General features: G+C 48.3%; 4 protein-coding genes across 5 annotated transcripts in view; 1 reads left to right on the top strand and 3 right to left on the bottom strand.

Moving 5' to 3' along the window:
* Nucleotides 1-401: 401 nt before the first annotated feature.
* Nucleotides 402-4,261, bottom strand: Eif2b4 (eukaryotic translation initiation factor 2B subunit delta). Of its 2 annotated transcripts, XM_028782834.1 has the most exons (11): nucleotides 4,114-4,261; nucleotides 3,703-3,746; nucleotides 3,268-3,403; nucleotides 2,746-2,952; nucleotides 2,427-2,509; nucleotides 2,184-2,275; nucleotides 1,837-1,951; nucleotides 1,577-1,653; nucleotides 1,372-1,474; nucleotides 873-1,000; nucleotides 411-689 (listed from the first exon to the last, which is right to left on the bottom strand). In XM_028782834.1, exons 1-11 carry the CDS (start codon nucleotides 4,142-4,144, stop codon nucleotides 491-493), a joined length of 1,215 nt encoding a protein of 404 aa, XP_028638667.1. In that variant the 5' UTR covers nucleotides 4,145-4,261; the 3' UTR covers nucleotides 411-490. The 2 variants fall into 2 exon arrangements, with proteins under 2 accessions (XP_028638666.1, XP_028638667.1); XM_028782833.1 differs by lacking the exon at nucleotides 4,114-4,261 and having other exon boundaries at nucleotides 402-689; nucleotides 3,703-3,837.
* A 103-nt stretch (nucleotides 4,262-4,364) lies between these two features.
* Snx17 (sorting nexin 17) lies at nucleotides 4,365-9,828 on the top strand. Its single transcript, XM_028782822.1, has 15 exons — nucleotides 4,365-4,587; nucleotides 5,001-5,075; nucleotides 5,902-6,019; nucleotides 6,505-6,569; nucleotides 6,835-6,945; nucleotides 7,040-7,130; nucleotides 7,267-7,354; nucleotides 7,593-7,662; nucleotides 7,931-8,023; nucleotides 8,118-8,321; nucleotides 8,599-8,724; nucleotides 8,849-8,926; nucleotides 9,071-9,145; nucleotides 9,235-9,276; nucleotides 9,362-9,828. Exons 1-15 carry the CDS (start codon nucleotides 4,525-4,527, stop codon nucleotides 9,473-9,475), a joined length of 1,413 nt encoding a protein of 470 aa, XP_028638655.1. The 5' UTR covers nucleotides 4,365-4,524; the 3' UTR covers nucleotides 9,476-9,828.
* An 84-nt stretch (nucleotides 9,829-9,912) lies between these two features.
* Nucleotides 9,913-13,171, bottom strand: Znf513 (zinc finger protein 513). Its single transcript, XM_028782821.1, has 4 exons — nucleotides 12,855-13,171; nucleotides 12,451-12,606; nucleotides 11,155-11,742; nucleotides 9,913-11,070 (listed from the first exon to the last, which is right to left on the bottom strand). Exons 1-4 carry the CDS (start codon nucleotides 12,907-12,909, stop codon nucleotides 10,244-10,246), a joined length of 1,626 nt encoding a protein of 541 aa, XP_028638654.1. The 5' UTR covers nucleotides 12,910-13,171; the 3' UTR covers nucleotides 9,913-10,243.
* Nucleotides 13,172-13,543: 372 nt separating this feature from the next.
* The window catches only part of Ppm1g (protein phosphatase, Mg2+/Mn2+ dependent 1G), a 19,566-nt gene continuing 8,916 nt past the window's right edge, over nucleotides 13,544-24,193 (bottom strand). Inside the window, exons 2-10 of the mRNA XM_028782812.1 lie at nucleotides 19,388-19,457; nucleotides 19,018-19,103; nucleotides 18,572-18,704; nucleotides 17,007-17,422; nucleotides 16,134-16,265; nucleotides 15,408-15,642; nucleotides 14,987-15,116; nucleotides 14,455-14,557; nucleotides 13,544-14,158 (exon numbers count right to left, since the gene is read on the bottom strand). Coding sequence (XP_028638645.1) covers nucleotides 13,955-14,158; nucleotides 14,455-14,557; nucleotides 14,987-15,116; nucleotides 15,408-15,642; nucleotides 16,134-16,265; nucleotides 17,007-17,422; nucleotides 18,572-18,704; nucleotides 19,018-19,103; nucleotides 19,388-19,457 — 1,509 coding nt within the window. The 3' untranslated portion in view covers nucleotides 13,544-13,954. The remainder of the gene's footprint in view (nucleotides 14,159-14,454; nucleotides 14,558-14,986; nucleotides 15,117-15,407; nucleotides 15,643-16,133; nucleotides 16,266-17,006; nucleotides 17,423-18,571; nucleotides 18,705-19,017; nucleotides 19,104-19,387; nucleotides 19,458-24,193) is intronic.

Genomic DNA, 24,193 nt, shown 5'->3' with positions numbered 1-24,193 from the left:
CAAACACATAAATAAATAAGAGGTAAGGGCCATTAAGGTGGCTCACTGGGTAAAGTCACTGTGCAGGCTGGCATTCTGAGTTTCTATCCTCGAGACATGAATAGTGGAAAGAAAGAATTGATTCAGTCCAGTATGGTGGCAGGAGATCTCTGTGAGCTCAAGGCCAGTCTGATCTACAAATCAAGCTCCAGAACAGCCAGATAGGACTTGTGCACTGAGAAACCTTGTCTCAACAAACAAAACAAAAAAAACAATAAACCAAAAAAAAAAAAAAAAAAAAAAAAGAAAGAAAGAAAGAAGAGAAAGAAAGAGCTGACTCTTCTGAATGGTCTCCTGACTTCCATGTGGAGACTGGGGCACACTGCCTTTGCCTACCCAACACTATTCCTATTCCCTGTCACAATAAATAAATGCCTTTTTTTGTTTTTCTTTAAAAAAAAAAAACAAACAAAAGTTAATACTTATGCCAATGTTACTATATCTTTCTCTTTTATCCTGTGAGAACCCTCACCTCTGGGAGCACATAGGAGGCTGCAGAAATCAGCAGATAGGAGGTAGGGACCCCAGCACGGACAAGAGAGTGGAGCATGTGCCTTCCTTCCAGCCGAGGTCGGCTGTCCACCACCACCACCCGAAACCGCCTGCCCTCGACCCGGGCCTCTTGGAGAATTCTTGACACCAGAGAGGAGCTAGATGTGGATGGAGAAATGTTACTAAAGCTGGCAGCACACGAAGGAAAAGGCAGCCTTCTCCTCTGACATCCCCTCCCCAGGATGGAGAAATGTTATTAAAGCTGGCAGCACACGAAGGCAAAGGCAGCCTTCTCCTCTGACATCCCCTCCCCAGTTTTCTCAGTCGGGTGTGGACCATACCATCCATAAACCAGGATCACATCCCCGTCACTGATCTTCTTAGAAGCAAATCGTGAAATTGCCTGAGATGCAAGCACAATCTTCTCTTGCACATACCGGTCAATGGCTTCTCTAAGTTCTGACTTGGCCTAAATGTTGAGAGAACATAGACACAGTTCAGCCTCTGGTTGACATGCCACACATGCCAAGCATAGTGGCACACACCTTTGATCCCAACACCGGGGAAGCAGGAGGGTCTCTGAATCCAAGGCCAACTTGGCCTATCTATTGAGCTCTAGGTCAGCCAGGACTACACAGACTGTCTTAAAACAAAAATCCCCATGCCATTTGCTTGCATAAGTATATATAACTATAGGTCTGAGTGCAAGCACCTAAGTGTTCCCCTAAGCTGTGACTAGGGCCCTGTGGCATGTCTATACACGTCTTCTGGGAGTTCAGAACATGCTGTTTATCCTAACCACAGGTGCATGCCTTTCCCACTCCCAGGATCCTTCATCACCTCCTCTTCCCGCTTGGAGCTGCTTATCCCAGTGACTTCCTTGTTAAGGAATTTGATGGCGTTGCACATACTTGCCGACATGGGGCGGCACTGGGTTAGGAAGCTGCAATAACAATACCTCAGGTTAGGACTTAGAAGAGTAAGATCAAAGTCAAGTCAGAAAGGACTAGGTAAGGTGCAAATGGACCTGCACGGCTGTTCTTACCTGATGTAGGGTTTTAGTTTATTTACAAGATCCCTGGAGAGTTCCTCACTGGGAGGTGTTGTGTAATCCTGAATCACCTATAGAATAGAAAATATTCCTTAACGAAGGTCTCTAATATGGGACAGGGGCAAGCTTCACTAGGGAAGTGTTCAGACTGTGAGAGTCATTGCTTCTTTGTCCCCGAGAGGACCATCATGCTGGGGCAGTACTAGGGCATGGGACAGATGGGGCAGGGTCATAGAAAACAGAACTGGATGTACCTGCTGTAGGGCGTGAAGCAGAGCGATGCACCGGGCATTGGAGCCACTGATGAGGCCCTGGGAATACTGCAGACCGAGTCGCACCATGGCTGGGTGGATCACAGAGGATGGGATGCTGATGGGACGGTGGTATCACATACTTTTTAAGGGAACTTGAGTACCTCTTTGGCCCCTGCCCCTCATGAGAAGGATCTGCCTTCACTAGCAGGGGCTCCCCCATTTCCTGCAGTTTTGTCTTGAGTTTGTACCCCACCCACCCACACATCCCATCTCAAACTTCCAGTTACTTTAAACACTGATCAGGTTCCTCAATCTCCTCAGACTTAAAAGTTACACCAAGATCCTACCTCATGTACTGGGTCAAGGAGCTTTGTCTGCTGTACTGGGGTAGGTGGGAGAAGAGGCTAACTTTGGATCCATAATCCTTTCGTGTAGGAACCTTGACAAAACAAAGGGATGTAATCAAATGAGGCGAAGTGGGAAATAAAGTAGAAATAAAGTAAACTCGTTTCTTTGACTCCAATACACTGTGCTTTTCCAGACCTTTTCTTTGCCCAGGCAATTGTCCAGATACCAAACCAACTTCCTACCTGTTGTCGATCTGGCTTTCTAAGGAGCCTCCTCAGAAGTGTGGGGTCATCAGCCTGGGTGTGCTCAGGGACACGCTTCACTCCTGAAAGTTAAGGATATGCTTTCAAGACTCTATACACCTTGAGATGATATGATCAGTGCGTGTGGGACAGCACAGCACACAGGGACTTGGGAAGATGGAGCTGGGGAGTCACAGCAGGGGCACGGATGGAGTTCACAGAAAAACTTTAAACCCTTGTCTCCCAAGGTAAGATGGGGAGCCCGTGTTGGCAGGAGAATTGGAGTAACTGGAGTGTGAGCTCAAGAGGAGATAGATACCTGAGGTGGCTTCTCCAGCTGTGCTGGGACAGGCCTGAGGAGGGGGCCCTCCTTGTTCCCCTTTTCTTGCCTGTTTCAGGGCCCGCTCTGCCTCTTGCTTGGCTCTCCTTTCAGCGCGAAGTTCTGCCTTACTCCTTCCAGCTGGAAGTTTCTCCCCAGCAGTGCCTCCCAACTGATTACCAGGTCCTGGGAATTCTCTGGTTGGGTCTATTAAAGGCAGACAGAGAAGGTGCTCAATTCCTAGGATGGTGATCTCTTTGCTCCTACCAAAGTTTCCCTTTTACCTTATCTATTTTTTTTCCCTTTTTTGACTGAGGCTGGAATTCACCAGAGATTCACCTGCCTCTGCCTCCTTAGTGCTGGGATTAAAGGTGTGCTCTGTGACCACCAGCCACCACCCACCTGGCTCTGCCTTCCAAGCAACCTCTTTTGTACTTGCTCAGATCAACTTTGTTCTGTCTCTCTTTGCAAATCCATCCCTCAACCAGCATCCTACCCCAGCTTTTTAAAGAGTCCCCGCACCTTGACACTGAGCTGCAGATACAGCAGAACCAATTTCTTGGTCTGCCCCCTTTTCCTCCTTCCGTTTCTTCTTCTGCTGTTTCTTTTCTTTCCGAAGCTGAAGCTTCTCTTCTTGGGTCAACTCCCGGCCCGCTGCCTGAGACACAGACACGGGAACTGCTCTACCTCAGGCAATTCCAAAAGTTTATCAACAATACTGATGCTAACTAGATTCCCACAAGGTTAAGCCCCTATCACTCTCTGACTTCTGTTACAAGTCTACATAAATAAGGAGAGAAACTTCTTCAGAGTCATAGTCACACACCGTTAAGGTCTGTAAAATCTAGTTCTACTAAGAAATGAACTGAAAAGGATGGGAGATGGGATCGAATGAAGGTGACACAGCTTTCTGTATAGCTCTTGACAGGCGACTTGGGAGGTCTCTCCCTCGCTTACCCCGGGCCGAGGAGAAAGTTCAGTCTTCATCTCGGATCTCGATTCTGCATCAGAAAACAGGGCACAGAGTGAGCCAGAGAGGCTCCGGGAGGACTTGGGGAGACTCGTCGGCGCAGCTGGCTGCTGGGTTGGCATGACCACAGCTCGGCTGCCGGGCGCGAGGCGCTCCGGGATCCGCGTGGGGACGCACTGCGCGGCAGGATCAAAGGACAGGCGCGGGAGGAAAAGGGTCAGTCACCCTTTTGGGAACAGCCGGCAAGCAGCACCCGGCTGCGCCCTAGATCTTGTAAACCAGAGTCCCGCGATGAGCAGGAAACCGGCGGCAAGGCCCAAATGCGCTCGGCACCCCGCATGAACGAACCTGTGCTCATCTGTTCTTCTACCACTTGGTGCATCTAGCCCTTCACTCACCTTCGCGAACAGCCACCGCCACCGCAGCCATGACTGTCGGTCCTAGGCTCCTCCCGCCCGAGGTCACTCACACTACAGCGCCACCTGGGCTGCAAGCTCCCCAGACGTCTCCCGCGGAGTCAGTTCCCAGCGGACTACAATTTCCGGCATGCACTGGGTCCCGCCCCAGACTACGGGTCGCGGTGAGGACCAAGGGATGTTAGGTTCCCAGTTAGGATAGTCTCCGGCCCTCGACTACAGCTCCCAGCATGCCGAGGTTGCTGCTCGCAAAGCCGACGTCCAACAGCCTTCCCACCTCGGAGTTCAGGCCCCCCAAAATGGCGAGCTGGGCTGCGGAGACGCGCTGAGTGGCGGAGGCGAGCGGGCAGAGCCGCTGCGGCCCTGGTAGTACGGAGCTCTGCCTTAGGGAACATGCACTTTTCCATTCCTGAAACCGAGTCCCGCAGCGGGGACAGCGGCGGCTCCGCCTATGTGGTGAGGAGCTGCTAGAGCTGGGCCGGGGCGGGGATAACGGGCTGGAGCTCTCGGAGCGGCCTCCAGCCTTCGAACCTCAGTGGAAGCCATCTCATGTCTCAGCTTCGTACTGAAATCACCCCAAACTCCAATAGGTTCTTTGGGCGATTGCTGCCCCGGCCAGGCCGCGACTGCTCTGGTGGTGGGCATTACTGTCATCTCCGGGAGGGAGACTGCCGCACAAGCGCCCGAATTGCCTCTGGACTGGGCCTTCTGTTTGGAACCCAGCCCTGGGGGATAAAACAGGCTAAATCCCGGGAAGTCTCGGAGCGTTGCGCAGACGGATCTGTCAGGCAACTTCCGGCCAGTTTTCTGGGGGCAAGAGGTGGTTTGGACTTCGACCCTGAGATGTTTGCCTGCTTTTGTATCCTCAGGCCTATAACATTCACGTGAATGGAGTCTTGCACTGTCGGGTGCGCTACAGCCAGCTCCTGGGGCTGCACGAGCAGGTGGGACTAGCACCCGTCTCTAGATGCAGCTTCAAGCCCTTCCATACCCATGGACATTAATCCCCTTTCATTACATCCCCTTATAATCACTGCTACAGTGGAAGGTGGACTTTGTTAGCGTGACATTTCTGGAAACTCTGAGTGGCTTGTCTCTCAGTTCCTGCTCTTCCTATATTTACATCGTTCCTTCTTCTCTGAGCTGTCTGCTCTTTCATCCTTTGCCCTGCATGGAAAACCTGAACCCTGTTAGTCAAAGCACATTCCTTCTGTCACCTAAACTATAACTTGAAGTTCGTTCCCCTGCTTAATACCAACCATTCACTGATTTTCCTCGTGTGTTCTTGGTCCCTTTCAGTGACCAGGTACTACTGCTGCAATATTTCCAACTTCCTCACCAGATCATGAGCTCTGTAGAGAGCCCCGTTTCTACTAACTGTCAGTCCTGAGCAAGTTATATAATTTCTTCAGGCCTCAATTTCTCCAGATGAAAAATAGATTCTTTGATCAGCAAAGTCCCTTCATACCGAGCATACTATGACTTTATTATTTGTGTACATAAGTGTTCCCTAAAATGTTCTCTACTGAATAGTCTTGCTAGGTAAATCAAGGGGCTCCTGGATCCCATGAAAACCCATCTTATAATATGAAGGTGCTCATACACATTAATACATACAAGAATTTATACGTAAGACCCTTGGGGTCCTGACTCTGCCAGCGTCCTCTTTTAAGAGTTGTTACAGGAACCCAGGAGGACTTGGGTGAATCTTAGGTGTCACCTCTCAGTCCCTGTGTTTATGTGAAGAATTGTATCTCTTTCTCTACATAGCTTCGGAAGGAGTATGGGGCCAATGTGCTTCCTGCATTCCCCCCAAAGAAGCTTTTCTCTTTGACGCCTGCAGAGGTAGAACAGAGGAGAGAGCAGTTAGAGAAGTACATGCAAGCTGGTGAGTGCATGGCTGAGCTCTAGGCTGTCTTGAGGAGCACGGGGAAAGGTTTCAATCAAGTGGCTCTGTCAGGTGCCCCATCTTTAATGGTTAGATTTAGGAAGTCTCTTGTCTGATATTAATCAGCAAAGCGAATAGCCATCATGGATTTTAAACTTTCCATATTAGTAAAGCAATGTGGAAAGTGATCTCTATGAGAAATACTAGAAGTAGGAGTTCATTTGTGGGGAGAACTTTGTATCTGATATGCTTTAGATTAACATCATTGTTATTTCCCTAGTTCTGTAGACTGGACCCAACTAGATGGCAGCCATGGGTGGGGCAGGTGAAGAATTTATGCAAACAGTATGTGAGGTGAGGCCAGCTGGGGGATGTGGCAGGCCACCATCAGCCCAGGAAATGGGGTTGGGGGACCTACTAAGGCTGACTCGGGAAGCCAAGAGTGAGTCTTAAGTTACTAGAATATTGTTCTCTTGACCCCACAGTTCGGCAGGACCCATTGCTTGGGAGCAGTGAGACCTTTAATAGCTTTCTACGTCGGGCCCAACAGGTAAGGCTTTGGGTAGAACCCATATTTAAGAGAAGGACTTGATGGGGGACCATGTCATTTTAATTACATGGTTACTTCCTGGCACCTTTTCCTTTTTTTAAAAAAAAAAAATAGAACAAATTTTCTGCTGTACCACTGAAGTCAAGAGAAGGCCAGCCTTTATTTAAGGATGATACCAGAGGGAGTTAGGAAAGTGGGGTGCATCTGAGCTGGACCCTAGACCTACATTAACAAAGCAGTGCCCAAACATCATTTGTTCATGCAGGAGACACAACAGGTCCCCACAGAGGAGGTCTCCTTAGAGGTCCTGCTCAGCAGTGGACAGAAAGTTCTGGTCAATGTGCTGACTTCTGACCAGACCGAAGATGTCCTGGAGGTGAGGTGTTTGTTGAAGACGGCCCAAGTGCCCAGGGCACACTAGGTTCTGCACTAAAATAGCTGGTTGGATAAGTTGTACTTCCTGTTCTCAGGCTGTGGCTGCAAAGCTGGATCTTCCAGATGATTTGATCGGATATTTTAGTCTCTTCCTTGTTCGAGAAAAAGAAGATGGAGCCTTTTCTTGTGAGTGTCGTTGGCCTTTACTGCTTGCACTTCAGGCAGTGAGTTCCTGATGTCTGGATGGGACGTTTCCTCCAAGCACGTCCGTGGCTTTCCCTTCCTCTTTAGTCTGATCACGCTTTCCTTTTTTTATCTCTAGTTGTACGGAAGCTGCAGGAATTTGAGCTGCCTTACGTATCTGTCACCAGTCTTCGGAGTCAAGAGTATAAGATTGTGCTCAGAAAGAGGTCAGGGCTGAGCCTTCAAGCACTTAAAGCAGGAGAGGGCGTGGGTTGGATGGCTGGGCCACATACTGAAGTAGCTTTATCTTGCCGAGGGAGCAACAGTGGATGTTGTACCCACACCTCCCACCAATCTCCCTCTGGACCACCATTAATTACCCCATAGTTGCAATTGTTTGCTTGCCCGTTTTCCATTCTGCCTCTGCTTAGCCCCGTTACCCATTTCCACCTCTTGGCCTCACAGTTATTGGGACTCTGCCTATGACGACGATGTCATGGAGAACCGGGTTGGCCTGAACCTGCTTTATGCTCAGGTGAGATTGGAGCTGCCCCAGAACCCTTGCCCTGAAGTGACTCTGGTATTCCACTGTCCCAAGAAATCTCCATGACTGGTTCCCAGGCCTTGGAGAAAGTTCCTAGAATATGGTCAGAGCTCCTGACACTGACTCTGTAAACTGCTATGGTCAAGGTCTCACTGCAAGTAGCTCTCAGCTCATTCTGACAGAGCTTACTTTGATCACTTCACTGCAAGTACTAACTGGGAGCTCTTATCTTTCCATTCATTGTCTCCACTGTATATAGACGGTGTCAGACATCGAGCATGGCTGGATCCTGGTCACCAAGGAGCAGCACCGGCAGCTCAAATCTCTGCAAGAGAAGGTCTCCAAAAAGGAGGTGAGCTGGTTTTGCCTTGTCTCTTTGCAAGGGTTACTAGCTCTGAGCTACTTCCCCGTCTTGTAACTAACCAAACCTGGTGACCGTTTTTCAGTTCTTGCGGCTGGCCCAAACGCTGCGGCATTATGGCTATCTGCGCTTTGATGCCTGTGTGGCTGACTTTCCAGAGAAGGATTGCCCTGTTGTAGTCAGTGCTGGCAACAGTGAGCTCAGTCTCCAGTTGCGACTGCCAGGCCAGCAACTCCGTGAAGGCTCTTTCCGGGTTACCCGAATGCGATGCTGGCGAGTCACCTCCTCTGTGAGTTTCTTTTTATTTATTTATTTTTTTTGAGACAACGTCTAGTTATGTTCCTATTACTGACCTGGAACCGTGTAGGCCAGTTTTCCTTGAACTCATGACCCTCCTGCCTCAGCTTTCCAATGGGTGGGATTAGCACCCCTGGCTTTCTTCTGTGAATGGGGATGAGAATGGGAGGCATTCTGAGGTGGAGACCTGGCAAGCCTTAAGCTTCCAGACTGCAGAGGGCCACAACTTGACTGAGATGAATTCAGCCTGAGCCCTATTCCTCTTCTAGGTGCCACTCCCCAGTGGGGGCACGAGCAGTCCAAGCCGGGGTCGGGGTGAGGTGCGCCTGGAACTGGCTTTTGAATACCTCATGAGCAAGGACCGGCTACAGTGGGTCACCATCACTAGCCCACAGGTATGAGCCTACCCTCAGGTTCCCAGGTCTAGGCTTCTAGGACTCCCTGTGAGTGGGAGTCCAAGTTGTAGATATGGGTGGGGATGACTTCTCTAGTCAGACTGAGCCCGCCTCTTACCCTCAGGCTATCATGATGAGCATCTGCCTGCAGTCCATGGTGGACGAGCTGATGGTGAAGAAATCTGGAGGCAGTATCAGGAAGGTAGGCAGCAGAGACTGAGCAGCTAAGTGGCTGTGCTCTTCTGTTTTGTCCTAGGAATAAGGCTTCCCTTTGGGAGGAAGGGGAAGTGGTCGGGCTCTGAAGTCGATTTTCCTGTCTGTATTAGCACTTTGGGTCTATCCTCAGATGCTGCGTCGGCGGGTGGGGGGCACCCTGAGACGTTCAGACAGCCAGCAAGCAGTGAAGTCCCCACCATTGCTCGTAAGTTACTGTCACTTAGCACCTTGGCTCCCAGCTCAGCCTCGCCTTCCTTCTGCTCCTGTCTAACTGTTCTGCCTCCTTTTCCCCAGGAGTCACCAGATGCCAGCCGGGAATCCATGGTCAAACTCTCAGTGAGTTACATACAGGGTTGGTGAGGTTGACTGTAGGGGCCTCACAGGCTGCCACCCTCTGACCCGCCTCCTGCCTCTGTTACAGAGTAAACTGAGTGCCGTGAGCTTGCGGGGGATTGGCAGTCCCAGCACAGACGCCAGTGCCAGTGCCGTCCACGGCAATTTCGCCTTCGAGGGCATTGGAGATGAGGATCTGTAATCTCAGCTGGATGTCTGCCCTCTACCTGAGAGATTTATACAAACTTGCCCTGTGCCTATGCTCCCACGTTCGGGAGTCTTTTCCTACTCCCTTCCTACTTCTCCTTTCTCTCTTGGCCAGGGGCCTCCTAACGTTCCTTCCCTTTCCTGGGCTGGCTACACAAAAGATCATTGTCTCTTTTTCAGAGCTGGCCCTTGATGCCAAATTAGCATTTAGTATTTTGCACAAAGTCCAAGGGACGTGGCTACTTGCCCTGGAGAGGAACTATAGCTTTCCATGGGCAAACGGTGGGCAGAGGTCTGGGAATGGTCTGAGCAGCCCCCCATCATTAAACTCAGCCTGATTGCCGCCTACCTTTGGTTCCCCTCTCACTGCCCCTGTCACAACAAGGGGGAAGGCCTAAATAGCTGCCATTGCCAATTCAGCATAGACATGGCTCTGTTAGTGTTTCCTTTATTATAAAGCACTGAAATAAGTTAAAACAGTAAAAGGCTGGGCAGTTCCCAACCAGTTCATCCATGGCCCCTGGGAGCAGTGGCGGTGAATCCAAGGTCCTCATCGCTCAGCTCATCAGATACACGAGCCAAGATGAGGCCTCTGGTCTATATGGCCCCGACCATGGGATTCAGGCTGGCCCATAGAGTGCCTAGGTTAGTCTGTGTGGAGCCCCTGACCAGCGGGGGAGAGGGAAAGGTGTTTCTAGTCCATTTGTATAAAATGCAGGAGGCGTAGGGCTAATTCCTAGGGCCCAGGGTAAAAGAACCTAGTTCAAGGTGAGTCTGTATGAAGAGCCCTGCTACCAGTAGCACCCAGGGCTGCTGGACCCCGAGTGCTCAAAACAGAGGGTGGGCTATGAGGTGGGGCCCAGCCCTCAGGGGCAGAGAGACCAGGCCCTCCTGCCCCACCATGGCCATGCACCTTCTGATGACGCTTGTAGTTGTCCCAGTGGCCTGTGGTGTAGGCGCAGGTGGCACAGCGGAAGGGCTTCTCGCCCGTATGTCGCAGCATATGACGTTTGAGGTTCATGCTCTGGTTGCAGCTGTAGTTGCAAAGGCTACATCGGAAAGGTTTATCACCAGAGTGGATGCGACCATGACGCTTGAGGTTGGCCAGGTTGCCACAGGCATACGGACAGAGGGGGCACTTGTAGGGCTTTTCTCCTGTGTGGACTCGCTGGTGCCGTTTCAGGTTATCCAGATGAGCAGAGGCATATGGGCAGCGGGCACAGCGGAAGGGTTTTTCACCACTGTGAGTCTTCATGTGCCGAGCCAGGTGGTTGGGGTAGTGAGTGGCAAAGGGGCATAGACTACAGGCAAAGCCTTTGTCACTAGGGCCCTGGGGTCCCCCACTGGCACCTCCTCCAGCCTCTCCTCGCATGCAGCGCCCACACATGGCCGTTCCCAACCTGCTGCCCTCACCCTCCTCCAGTTCTTGTCCACAGCCCCGGCAGGTCCAAGGAAACAGTAGCTCTGGCAGTGGTTCTGATCCAGTTCCACACAAACCCTCCCCTTCACCCCGCAACTGCCCACAGTCTGGCAGGAAACTGGTACCACTTGGTGGCACATGGAGACTCAAGTCTGGAAGGATCAGAGCATCTGTGGGAACAATGAGATAGGGGCCATTAATCCAAGTATCCCTAATGCTACCTACTCATGTCCCAAGATCTCTGGTGTTTTTACCTTCTGATCGCCGGGGCATTGTCCCCTCCTGCTCTGTGGGACTGGGAGGCCGAGTTGGTCGTGGAGCACAGCATCGAAAGCCACAGGTTGGGCAGGGAGGAGTGGGAGGCCCTGTGTGTGTGCGTTGATGCCGCCTCAGGTTGCCCAGGCTGCTGCAGGCAAAGGGGCAGTGGGGACAGCGGTAGGGCTTCTCGCCAGTATGGGTGCGGGTATGTCGCGTCAGGTTGACGAGCTGGGCTGAGGCGTAGGGGCAGCGGCCACAGCGGAACGGCTTCTCCCCGCTGTGTGTCTGCATATGCCGCTTCAGGTGGCTCGAGTAGTGGGACACGAAGGCGCAGAGCCGGCATGAGTACAGTAGCCGTGGGGGCAGCGGGGGCCCCCCACCCGGCCCTCCTGCCCCACAACACGGCCCCTCACCTGTCGGCCCCCCACACAGCTGACAGCCTGGGCCTGGCCTCTCACCCCTGGCCTCCCCTGGTCCCCTGGCTGGCTCCTCAACTTCACTTTCCGCACTTAGTGCCCGGCCGCCCCCAGACTCGTCGTCACTCAGCCCATAGGGAAGTCCAGGTCTGGCCCCCTGAGAGTCTCCTGGTGAAACAGAAATAAGAAAAAAACCATCAGCTGAGCAGTGGTGGCGCGCACCTTTAATCCCAGAACTTGGGAGGCAGAGGCAGGTGGACTTCTGAGTTCCAGGCCAGCCTGGTCTACACAGAGAAACCCTGTCTCGAAAAACCAAAAAGAAAAAAAAAAAAAAAACCCATCCACCATGGCTCAAGCCCGAGTTCCAAAAGACCCCGAGATCTTTTTTGTAAGCCCTGGTTTAGTAAGGCTCCTTTTTATATAAGGCTGATTATGAAATGAAAGCCATCTCAAGTAGGCACAATTTGGAGAAAGTGGAAACAACGTAGTAGTGAAAATTACACAGAAAGGTAAGATTCTTTTATATGGTTTTCTCTGACTTTAAAAAGTAAATGAGAGACTTAAGGGTAGAAACTGAAACCTCAGTACAAAAGGATCTACTGCTCCCGTCAAAGAGTTTTAAGAGTAGCTTATTTACATAATTCCCCTCCATGAACCTCTTGAGGTGCACGTAAGCGAAATGGGGTTACCTACCCTTGTATTCACACCACCTTTAGCCCAGACCCAAAACTTCACCTCAGCAAAATGATGCTGCTGAGGGACCTTTAGGAAGCCCTAGGTTGTAGAAAGAAGTGGTGTTTTGGTCGCTGACACCGCCTTCTAAAGGGCTTGAGTTACCAATAGCCACGAATCCTTAACCACGACCCTTAAACGCACCTTCAGAGTCTCTCTCAAAGCCCATGAGCTGGTCGTTGTGGCCGTCACCTTCCTCCTCTTCCTCTTCCTCTTCAAACTCCAGATCTTGGCCTAGTAGCAAATCGCTCTCCAACACCAGGGCCCCGGGTCCTTCGTCGAAGGAATCTTCAGTATCCACTAAAGAGGGGAGGGTGCTTGTGGAATCTCCCTCCCAAGCCGTACCCATAATCCGAACCAGGGAGCCAGCTGTTGTGAACTGCACTTCCCGTACTCGATGACCCTCAGGTTCCTTTAATACTTTGGTAGGGAGCTAAGATCCCAGATCATCCGCCCCTAACCCTCAGGAGTCCCCCTCCACTCTGACCTGAGCCCACTCTACTGACCCCACCCCTGTTCCTCCCCGCTCAAGGCCCCTGACCCCTGACCTTTGACCCCCTCGCATTTCACGGGCTGTGGATGGCTTTGCTTCCTTCGGGGCATCGTGACCGGCTCCAGCCCGACGCGCCTCCGGCCCGAGGCCGCCCGGCCCCGCCCCTCCCAGTTCGGCCCAGCCGTCGGTCCTTGCTCTTAGGATCCACGAGCCGCCCCCATACACCGGTGCGGGCCCTGGGCAGCCCCTGGCCCTGGCCCCGGAGCCAAGCTCAGGTCGCTCCCGCCGCCGCCGCCGCTTCCATTCATGGAGCCCCCTACCCCCCTCCGAAGACCAGCTGGTACCTCCGTACCCGCTTCCGCTTCCGCCACCGCAGAGCAACACGGGTCGTGTAGTTCATGGGCTGTACCAGGGGAGCGCAGCCGCAGCATGACCAGGAAGTGATTGTGATGCGCTGCTACCCAACCAATCAAGAGGCTGAATGAGTCAGCCGACCAGCCAACCAGGCAAAAGGTACCCTGCCCCCCCTCCCCCGTCTACGAACTAGGAAGTCATGCCTGAAGGCGAACAGGGGAAGGATGGCCTCCAGCGGGCTGCTTGCTTGAGAGTTAGCTACTACTTCCAGCTCCTGCTCCATGCTCACTGCTCCCCTCCAGAGGCTCCAGACTCACACACAGGCATACACCAACAGCTCTCACATATGGGGCCAGGGTAGGAGAGTAAAAAAGGACACTATGGGCACGATTAGCTTTTGTTTGGCCTTTAGTCTGAAAAAGTGTTGCTTGAAAGTGTACAACAGAGAGCGGGTGCAAGCGGCTAGGGGTCACAGTGCCGCCAATAAAAAAGAATGTCCTTAAATAAAGTGTTCACAGAGTAAAAATCAGAACTACCAGTCCTTCCCTCCAACACAACAGAGCACAGGCACAGAACCGATAGTCGATGAGCCCAAGGAGTAAGGAGGAGGCTGGAGAGGACAGCAGAGGCTCCCAGGCTGCCACGTCCAGAGGGAGGGCCCTCTTTGGAACGGGCTGAGGGAAGCCACCCAGCCCCCTGCACACCTCATACCCACTGCTAAGGCTAAAGGAAAAGGACAAAACTCAGTCTTGGGTCCAAGGGCTCAGAAAACAGTCCAGGTGGGCAGGGTCCGGTCAACTGCTAGTCCCGCTTGGCCTTCTTCTTGTCACTGTTGTCGTTCTCTTCAGCCCCCTCCGTGGAGAGTGCCTCCTCCAGTTTCCTCTTGCCGCTCTCTGGCTGAAGCTCTACTGTGTTCCGGGGCTTGAAGCAAATGATGATGCACGTCATGTTGTCACAGCCTGTGCCATCCCCAGAAGTGTCTGGTGCCAGGCACTGATCCAGCAGCTACAAAAAGGTTGAGGCAGTTTAGCCACGGGGTTTGAACCCCTTCCCTGGAACCAAAGTACCACAAGAAGGCTTGTCCTTGTTGATACATGGTGGCAGGAGAGAAGGAATAGGCAACAGTTACCACAAAACAGAAACTTGTGAATTTCTGAGGCCTAAGGCCACATCAGGGAAATGAAGGAAGATCCACCTTTTTAGTCAAGGTCTTCTAGTGTGTCTAGTGATTAATGAGCCTCTGATCTCATCTCAAGAAGTGTCTGTGTAAACCAGGCACCCTACTCCAACTTTAGACTCACCTCTTCCACAATGGACGACAGTAACCGAAGCTCCCCATTTTCATCACGTTGGCTGATCTTTGATTGAATAAAGTCTACAACTTCCTGGCTGCTCATCACATTCCTGGGTCAAAAAACAACAGTGAGAACCCTTAATCCCACCAAAGAGTAGAGAGGCATGTAGGCAGCAGCCCTGATGCAGACCAAGGTCAACACCGTGTAAATGACCCTCAGCTCTGCCTGAGGCTTGGTGGGTGTTCTCAAAACATTTTTTAAAGCAATTATTTATTTTACGTAAGTGAGTACACTGTAGCTGTCTTCAGACACACCAGAAGAGGGCATCAGATCCCATTACAGATGGTTGCTGGGAATTGAACTCAGGACCTCTGGAAGAGCAGTCAGTGTTCTTAATAGCTGAGCCATGTCTCCAGCCCAGGCTTGGTGGTTTTAACTCACCAGGAAGCCAGTCTTGAAGCTACCCTACTGTAGCTCCCAGCCTTACAGAGTAAGGTTGCACAGGGTGTTTAAGGGTATTTCTTCTACTCGTGCTCACCAGATGCCGTCACAAGCGATGACCATGAACTCATGGTCATCAGTGAGCGTCAGCACCTTGATGTCGGGCAGGGCGGAGATCATCTGCTCCTGGGGCGGCAGGTTTTTGTTTCTCTTGTAGAAGTGGTCTCCTGAAAGGTAAGAGCCGTGAGCAGTTTGAATAATTCTCAGGATTGTATTAGACGTAGGCCAAATCTTTAAGTCCCATCTTTTCTACTTTCAGATCTGCTCTCAGAACAAAGAACTCATCTGCCTTTTTTATCATCCAGAACACAGGGAAAAGTATAAATTTACCATTTCACAGAGGTGTTAAGATCAAAGAAGGTATGAGATTATTCTGAAGGGCTCAGGGTTTACTTTGCTATTGGTAGTTTGGGACACAGGACAAGACCCCAAGACTGCCCTAGTTTCTTAGTCCTTACCAATGGCCCTGGAGAGGTTGAGGCCTCCATTGACTCGTCCATCCATGGTGACCTTGCCACCAGCATTCTTGATGCGTGCCAGCTCCACTTCATCCTCTGGTTTGTGGTCATAGGACATATCTAAAGCTTTGCCAGCCTCGGACACCACACAGCGAGAGTCTCCTGCATTGGCCACAATCAACTGCTTCCCTCGGATCAGAGCCACCACCGCTGTTGTGCCACTGTCAGAGCCAGGCTTAAAAGGAAGAAATGGAGTCTTGTGGGAGCTTCCAGGTAGGAGTGCACTCCTCTGACACAACTATCTATGTGAGAGCTTTAACAGACAGGAAGGAGGGGCTGTCCAGAGACAGCAGCATGCTCCCTTGCCCTTTCCAAGGCATTTCTAGCCAGACTACCCTTAAGAGTTTCTACTGCAAGCCGGGCGGTGGTGGCGCACGCCTTTAATCCCAGCACTCGGGAGGCAGAGGCAGGCGGATTTCTGAGTTCGAGGCCAGCCTGGTCTACAGAGTGAGTTCCAGGACAGCCCGGGCTATACAGAGAAACCCTGTCTCGAAAAACCAAAAAAAAAAAAAAAAAAAAAAAAAAAGAGTTTCTACTGCAGAATTAATCCTCTGATCATGAATTAAAGACTAAAATACCAAAGGATATACTTCCTAAAATCAAATTCAGGAGATTTATGCTTGTCCCTTGTCCTTTCCAAAGTCACTCGTTCCCTCCCACACACACCTCTTCTTTGCCTTCCATTCCAGGGACCATCATCTCTTCATCATCATCCTCTTCGGCCTCCTCCGTGTCATCCTCGTCCTCCTCGTTCTCTGCCTCCTCACTGCTGTAGCCGTCCTCGTCCTCACTACATTCCTACCAGGAAGCATCCAAGCTACTGAGACTGGGTATTGAGACTCCCCGTGCCCACCTTCCCCAATGTCTACTCAAAGATATAACCAATCTCAATATCATGAAACAAGGGGTAGGCTAGAAAAAGCATGACAAACTGGCAAAGTTGTTTGGGAATTTTCCCTGGGGAAGATCAAACCAGTTAGTCAAAACACCTTCCAGAGAATAAATTGTTGGAAAAAGGAGAAACCCAAATACCTAAAGTAATAAAACCACCTTCCTGTTTTCTAGGACTCAGTTCCTGAAAGGCCAGAACTAAATCACTCTGTTGTGCCAGAGAGATAGCTCAATGGGTAAAGTCTGGTGACCCATTCCTGAGGTTCAGTCCTCAGAACTCCTATGGTAGAAGGAGAAGGCTATCCCTCTCAAGTTGTCCTCTAGCCTCCAGAAGCATGCCCTGGCACTCAGGTGCACACACAGACAACACAAAATTAAATAAATGTTTTAAAGAAAACTTTTAAAGAAAAGCTATTTTTCTGAATATAAAATCAACAAAAGAAAAGGTAAGAGGGTTAAAGGAACTTGTAATGGTGGAGACAATGCACTCCAAGGCTAAAACCTAGAATATATGAGTCTTGGAAAAATGATTTAAGGTGTAAGGAAGAGGGGGTGAGATGGCAAATTAGGTGCTTGCTGTCAAGCCCAATAAAGTACCAAACAGGCCCTCACAGCAACCTCAGTCCCGTCTGCCCTCATAGCCCTTACCTCACTGTCATCCTCTTCCTCCTCCACCTCATCTGATTCATCCTCACTGTCCTCAAAGAACTTGGACTTAGCAACTCGAGGCAGTTTGTCAGAGGCTGAAGAGCAGGAAGGTCCAGCCTCACCAGTAGCAGTACCGGGCTCACCAATTTGGCCTGCCTCAGTCCCATGTTCCGAGTTGGAGGAAAGGCCTGTGTGGCCTTTGGCTGTGGGGCCATTTTCTTGGGAAGCAGTTTCCCTAGATGGGTCCTCAGGTCCAGTCTCCCCATTGAGGCCCTGGGGCCCTGGTTCATCGCCTGTCCCAGTTCCAGATTTGGTATGGGGAGGGCCCTTCTGACAGTTCTGCCCATATCGTGTCAGCAACTCTTCTATGGTCATGGTAGCCTCTTCGTGCAGCAATGCAGCCTCCTCATTGTCCACTGCAGGGAAAGCTTCGTCAGAGCCCCACCCCTGACTCCTCACAGATCAGCCCTTCCACTGACAACCCACGGCTGAGCTTCCTCATGACTCTCCACCTCTAAGGCTCCGCTCACCGTTGGAGTCCCTCATTTTTTCCTCAGTAGACTTTTTCTCATCTTTTACTCCTTTCTTAGTCGGAAGAACAACAGTTATACTTCTTCATTGTACCTCTCCTATGTATTAAGTTGTATTAAGTTGAAACCTTTACTCTGACGGAGGCCCAGAAAGCCCACATAATAGCTAAGGAAAAGGGCTAAGTTGTAATATATGGCTATCAAGGCTAACAATTGCCCCAGTCTTGAAGAAAAAGTCAGCACATACATAACAACAGGAACCAGGAAAACCTCATCAGAGTAACAAAATATAATACCAGCAAAAATGCTTAGAGCTATATACTGAACAAAGGTTACTTCTCCTTATCATGACATATAGTGTAAGCGTAAGCATTTTTTTAAAAAAGTTTTTCAAGTTAAGAGTTTCTCTGTGTAGCCCTAGCTGTCCTAGAACTCACTCTGACCAGGCTGGCCTTGAACTCACAGGTATCTGCCTGCCTCTGCTTCCTGAGTGCTGGGATTAAAGGCACTCCACCACTGTCTAGCCCATATAGGGTTCTTTTCTTATTTGACTTTTTACATCTCGACTGTAGTTTTCCCTCCCTCCTCCCCTCTCAGTGCCTCCACCTACATCCACTCCTCTGTTTCTCTTCAGAAAATTGCAGGCACCCCAAGGCTACCAAGCAAACATAAACATGGCATATCTAGCTGCAGTAAGACTAAGCACCTCTTATTAAGTTTGGACTCGGCAACACAGTATGAGGAAAAGGGTACGGTCAAAGCCAGCAAGAGTCAGAGACAGCCCCTGCTCCCACTTTTAGAAATCCCATAAGACCAAGCTACTCAACTGTAACGTATATGCAGGGGGCTAGGTCAGTCCCATGCAGGCTCCCTGATTGTTGGTTCAAGTCTCTGTGGGACCCCATAAGCCAGCTTAATTGATTCTTGTGGTGTCCTTTCATGGCAAAATTCCCCAGGTCCCTAGGAAGCCATCCTTTCTCAGAACTGATAGTCAACTGTTCATTTCTTTCTAACACAGACAGACAACACACTCACCATCATCCTCATCTGCTACTTTTTCTTTATCATCTTCATCTTCAGTGGGTCTCCCTGCAATCTGGGCCAGTTCCTTAATGACTTCCTCTGTGGTCAGCTTGGCATCGATAGCCAAGAAGGCATCTTGTAAAGCCTGAATATAAGCAAAGTAGTGTAAGACAACTACAGTGGATACAAATCAACTGGCCAATACACACAGTAGTGGGTACGCCATGGGGGCACATTCAAGAGGGTCAATCACATCAAGACACACAGATAAAGTGGTTTAAAGACTTGAGAGAATAAGGTAAGTCTAAAAATACCCAAGTGGGAGGCCTGTTTGGGGCATGGAACTCTTTAAAAAGAAATATACTAGATAAGCAATAGCTAGAGTGCAAAGACAAGCCAAAGGTTGGAAAAAAAGGGAGAACCCTCCAAGTGGAGAATTAACAGTGTGAAAGACAGACCTTCTGAAGCTTGCCTTCCTTGTAGGCCTTCTGATCTTTGATAATATCAGGAAGATATTTGGCACAGTACAAGGCAACCTCTTCCCCTAAAAGAAAGGTTTTATTAACAAAATACAGTGTGTCCCCACACAAGGACACAGGTGATGAACACCTTAGCACACCTGAGACCTAGCTATAGAAGAACAATGGCAAAGTGTGACCCTGAAAATATTTCACTGTCATTCCTTTCAGTATATTAATTCCTTAACATTTTCTTATCCATTATACTTAGTTCAATCAAGGAACGTAGAACGAAGAGTCCCTTTCTTGCCCATTAGTAAGCCTGAGATTGGGGTCTTAGATTGTTACCAATATGATCTGCTAAAGTTACCTCCATGTCCGTCGTAGACAGAAAACATGGCTGTCTCATTGTCCAGCTCAGGAATACAGTTGTGAGCATCCTAGAAGAAAGAACACAATCAGATGTCTCATCAAGTTCAAACATGATTTCCTCTATATTTCAGGTCACAAGGTTTTCATATCTTCATAGTATAATCCTTCTCTGGATTATACTATGAAGATAATCCTATATTATACTCCTATATTATATAAGAATATAGGAGAGGAAGGCAAAGAAGAGCACAAGAAAGGAATAAGAAAATTGGGATCAGACCACTACCTCTGTACTATAGCATCCTCCTCAATAGCCGATCTTGGTCCACAGAGTCGACTATTTGGCTATTAGCTGCTTAGTAAACCTAGACCTGACCCTTTGGAGCTATAGGCAGACTCAGAATGCAGGCTCTTTTGTTTTGTTTTGTTTTTTTAAAGACAGGGTTTGTTTCTCTGTGTAGCCTAGTTGTCCTGGAACTTATTCTGTAGACCAGGCTGGCCTTGACTATACAGAGATCCGCCTGCCTCTGCCTCCTGAGTGCTGGGATTAAAGGTATGTATACACCCCCAACCCCCACCTAGAATTAAGGCTCTTTAAAGTTACTTCTGAGCCCACGTGATGGGTCAGAGTTAGGTACTTGCTGACAAAGCCTATCTACTTAAGTTTGATCCCCAGAAGAAGTAAAGGACAAATTCCCACACGTTGTCCTCTGACCACACATGTTATTATGGCACATGAATATCCTCCCTCCAAACTAAATAAGTAAATATATGCGATAAAAGATAAAGTTATTTCTAGACCCATTCTCTGAATAAATAGTGAAATTCAACGAAGAAAATGTTAAAGAGTATAGTAAGCTGGGCAGTGGTGGCACACGCCTTTAATCCCAGCACTTGGGAGGCAGAGGCCAGCCTGGTCTACAGAGTGAGTTCCAGGACAGCCAGGGCTACACAGAGAAACCCTGTCTCGAAAAACCAAAAAAAAAAAAAAAACAAAAAAAAAAAAAACAAAAAAAAACCCCAAAACCAAAAAACCAAAAAACAAAAACACACACACACAAAACAAACAAAAAACCAACCAAAACCAGAGTATAGTAAGAAGACCTCCTTAGGACCTCACAAACCTGAAAAATAAGAGGCTCCTACAGAAGGCAGAGGCAGGTGGATTTCTGAGTTTGAGGCCAGCCTGGTCTACTGAGTGAGTTCCAGGACAGCCAGGGCTACACAGAGAAACCCTGTCCCAAAAAACCAAAAAGAGGCTCCTACAGAAGACTTTAACAGTACCAGACATATTGCACTAAACATACCTTTTCAAAAAGCACTGCAGCATCTTAACAAATTCTTCCTAAAGCATAACTCAAGAAACTATCCCAGCTTAGAAAAATTAGATTTACAAAGGAATTTTCTTTACAACAAATTCAATTCCAATGGTACTGCACATCTGAAAGGAAGCTAGAAAAGGCTCTGGCCACATTAACATTTTTTCATTAAAAAAGTTTGACTGTAGTCTTCTAAGAAACTTCTAATGCCTCAAACTAATATTGCAAAGTAGGACAAAGTTCAAGCAAGCCTGTCAAGTCTGGAAATGTGGGTTGCAGCTTATTCTACCATACCCTGGAGACAATCCAAACTCCCTTCAGGTACCCACTTCAGACAGAGGATTAAATGTTAATCAACACTCTACTTTGGTTACTTACCTTGCATGGGTTAATTTCTATCATAATTTTCCTTTCTCTTTCAGGTACTAGCATTTAAAATTTTATATCAATATTGAGCAAATCTGAATGTAGTAATTCTTCTATATTGGAGCTGAACTAAGACTATGGCATAGTTCTTGGGTAAAAAAATAAATCTTAATGCAGGGAAGAAAGACAGCAAAAAAGGATTTTTCCCCCTTTCAGGTCACTAATACAAAGTGTCCCAGAAACAAATTGAGTACCTTTTTGTCTCATCTCCAGGACCAAGGTAAGTACCACAAACCAAAGGTCACGTTCTCCCCCCTCGTCCTACTCCTCCACTATGAACCATGCTAGCTAGCCTCCCTTCCATCTAAGCTAGTGTTTATCTTCCTAGACCTTCCTACTCTCTGCTTGTTTGTTTGTTTGTTTGGTTGGTTTGGCTTTTCCAGACAGAGTTTCTCTGTAGCCCTGGCTGTCCTGAAACACCACTCTGTAGACCAGGCTGTCCTTATATTCAGAGAGCCACTTTGGGATTAAAGTTGTGCACCGCCATGCCCTGCCAGCTTTGTTCTGGTTTTGAGACAGGATCCCAATATGTGGCTGTCTTCAAACTCAATGGTTCTCCTGTCTCATCCCTGAAAGTGCTGGAATAACAGGATAAGTCACTATACTCAGACTTTTCCAAATATTTTGATATGCAGTTGATAGAATTAGCTGATACAGAAGGGCATACCATACTACATGATCTTCTGGAAACTACCTTGTATGTGTCAATTTTATCATCTTTTATAATATGGAATAACAATAGTTTAACCACTTTATCACAGGGTAGTCACTAGGGTAACAAAAAAAACAGGTAAATGTCCACCGTACACCGCTATTTGCTATGTAGATATTCTGCCCTGGAAGTTGGCACATAGCTCACATTTTTCTCATCTATTCTTTTTATTGAGGAGAAATGCCCACAATAGATTCCTCTCACACCCAGGTCTCAGTTGAAGAATGATCCTTCATTACTTTCATATTTCAGTAAGATTATCGATGTACGTTACTATTTGGAATTGTCCCACCTTCTCTAAGAACTTTAATTTCACTTACATCTTTACTCAGAATCTTTTATTCTTGGCTTTTTTGTCCTTTTCTGAGCCACACACAAGTATTTTGACACTAACTCATCCAACATTGTACAGCTGTCAACTTCTTTCCTTAGCCCTGTACCAGAAACACTGAGTACTGTTGGTCACAAGATATATGAGCATGGGCCGGAGAGATGGCTCAGTGGTTAAGAGCACCATCTGCTCTTCCAGAGGTCCTGAGTTCAATTCCCAGCAACCACATGGTAGCAGACAACCATTTGTAATGAGATCTGATGTCTTCTTCTGGTGTGTCTGAAGACAGAGACAATGTACTCACATACATAAAATAAATCTAAAAAAAGTAATAATAATAAAAAATTAAGAAAAGCAAAAAATAAAAACAAAAATAAATAAGCAATGAGCATGTTGACTGTGGCCACTACTGTCATTCAGCATGTGTATGTGCACGTCTGTACATGCTCTACCCAGAGCCAGCTCACAGCCAGCTCAAGTCTTTCCCACGCTCTTCAAGTCCGCAGTGCTAGTCTCTCAGTCTTAGCTGACAGGCTAACGTCTTACACACTCCCTTACCAGAAATATTCATCTTCAATATTCTACCTCCAAGGTCCTCTCTACCTTAACTTTCCTTTACCTCCAGTTCTTCTCATTCTAGATTAACATTTCCTCTTCAAGTCCTGATCTCAAACACTTCTCTCAAGACCTTATTTAGAGCAGCAGTATATATGAGCAACGCAAATGGTGTTCTCTCTCTCTCTCTTTCTCTCCTCAAGTACTTTGAAGGATTAAATAGTACAAACTATGTCACAGTTTTATAGTCAAGTTTTCTTGAATTTAGTAAAGAACAATACTTCTATAATTTTAACTGATTGTTCCTATAGGCTGTCGCTTCTGCCTTAATACTCCCATAAATAGGAACACAAAAGACTCTATTAAAAAATAATAATTGAGCGTCCCACTTTACATCTTCTTTCTTTTAACATCACTAGGTTTACTCATTTTACTTTTTGTGTGTTTTGTCTGCAGTTTGTATGTATTCCATATGTATGCTTAATGCTCAGAGATCAGGAGCCATTGGACCCCTAGGAATGAGGGTTACAAATGGTTGTGAACCATCATGTGGGTACTGGAAAATCTAACCCAAATTCTCTGCAAGAGCAACGAGTGCTCTTCACCTTTTAAATCATCTCTTTAGCCCTGGTCTTATTTCTTCCTGTGGAATTTTAACTGTCTCAGCCAACACCTAATAGCAGTCCATCCTCACCTTCCTGGCTGCTATTCATCTAGATTATCCGTGGCAGCTTTCATCACATTGCTTCTGTCTTACTTTGCTTTAAGGCACTCAGTCACCCTTACAGAGTATAACCCAATCTCCTAATTCTAAAGCTATTTTCCAACTACTTCACTTTAACACAAACACTCCTTCCACTACCTAGCAAAGAATGCATGCACTCAGTCTTTTCTCCTATCCTTCTTCCTAATACTACCTTCCTGTACTCACTCTTGTCTGTGATACACTACATCTCAGTGACCCTAAGATGCCTTTCTCAACCACACCAGTGCTCTAAGCCTGCAGTATTTCTTGCCTTTACCAAAATGATTGGATACTGAACAGATACTACTTCATATTGTCATACAATGTTCCATGAAAAAGAGGAGTCCTATGTTCAAAGCCAGATTTTAAACTGGCATGCAAAAGGAAAGACTGTCTTAAATTTCCTATTGCTCTGGACTCTAATGCTACCACAATAGAGAAGATCCTCCATGTCTGCTTAGGATGGTGTTATGGTTTAGATATGATCTGCTGTCCAGAGGTGTATGTGTATGCTTTATAGAGGCCAGGCCCCCAGTGTGGTAGTGCTGAAGTAACAGAACCTTAAAGTAATACCTAGTAAAAGGGATTTAGGTAGAGGCTCCAACCTCATGAACAGAGTAATGTTAGCTTTCAGGAATTGGTCAAGTCTGGTAGGGTGTTTTACTCCCACAAGATTGCTTATCATGGAGGGGGGGGAGGGAGGGGAGGGGGGAGAG

The sequence above is a fragment of the Grammomys surdaster genome, unplaced genomic scaffold (assembly GCF_004785775.1).
Source record: "Grammomys surdaster isolate TR1022 unplaced genomic scaffold, NIH_TR_1.0 885, whole genome shotgun sequence".
Lineage (NCBI taxonomy): Eukaryota > Metazoa > Chordata > Mammalia > Rodentia > Muridae > Grammomys > Grammomys surdaster.
The sequence above is the reverse complement of the archived record's forward strand: the minus strand, read 5'-3'. Positions and strand labels throughout refer to the sequence as shown.

Excerpts from the sequence above, each read along its gene's own strand:
- Eif2b4 (XM_028782833.1), bottom strand. The coding sequence starts at position 3,837 with ATGCCAACCCAGCAGCCAGCTGCGCCGACGAGTCTCCCCAAGTCCTCC. Across the intron at positions 1,475-1,576 it reads AAACTAAAACCCTACATCAG|CTTCCTAACCCAGTGCCGCC; the intron begins GTAAGAACAGCC and ends TTGTTATTGCAG. Across the intron at positions 690-872 it reads GTGATCCTGGTTTATGGATG|CTCCTCTCTGGTGTCAAGAA; the intron begins GTATGGTCCACA and ends ATCCACATCTAG.
- Snx17 (XM_028782822.1), top strand. The coding sequence starts at position 4,525 with ATGCACTTTTCCATTCCTGAAACCGAGTCCCGCAGCGGGGACAGCGGC. Across the intron at positions 6,020-6,504 it reads AGAGAAGTACATGCAAGCTG|TTCGGCAGGACCCATTGCTT; the intron begins GTGAGTGCATGG and ends TTGACCCCACAG. Across the intron at positions 7,355-7,592 it reads AAGATTGTGCTCAGAAAGAG|TTATTGGGACTCTGCCTATG; the intron begins GTCAGGGCTGAG and ends TTGGCCTCACAG.
- Znf513 (XM_028782821.1), bottom strand. The coding sequence starts at position 12,909 with ATGCCCCGAAGGAAGCAAAGCCATCCACAGCCCGTGAAATGCGAGGGG. Across the intron at positions 11,743-12,450 it reads CTTTGAGAGAGACTCTGAAG|GAGACTCTCAGGGGGCCAGA; the intron begins GTGCGTTTAAGG and ends CTGTTTCACCAG. Across the intron at positions 11,071-11,154 it reads AATGCCCCGGCGATCAGAAG|ATGCTCTGATCCTTCCAGAC; the intron begins GTAAAAACACCA and ends TTGTTCCCACAG.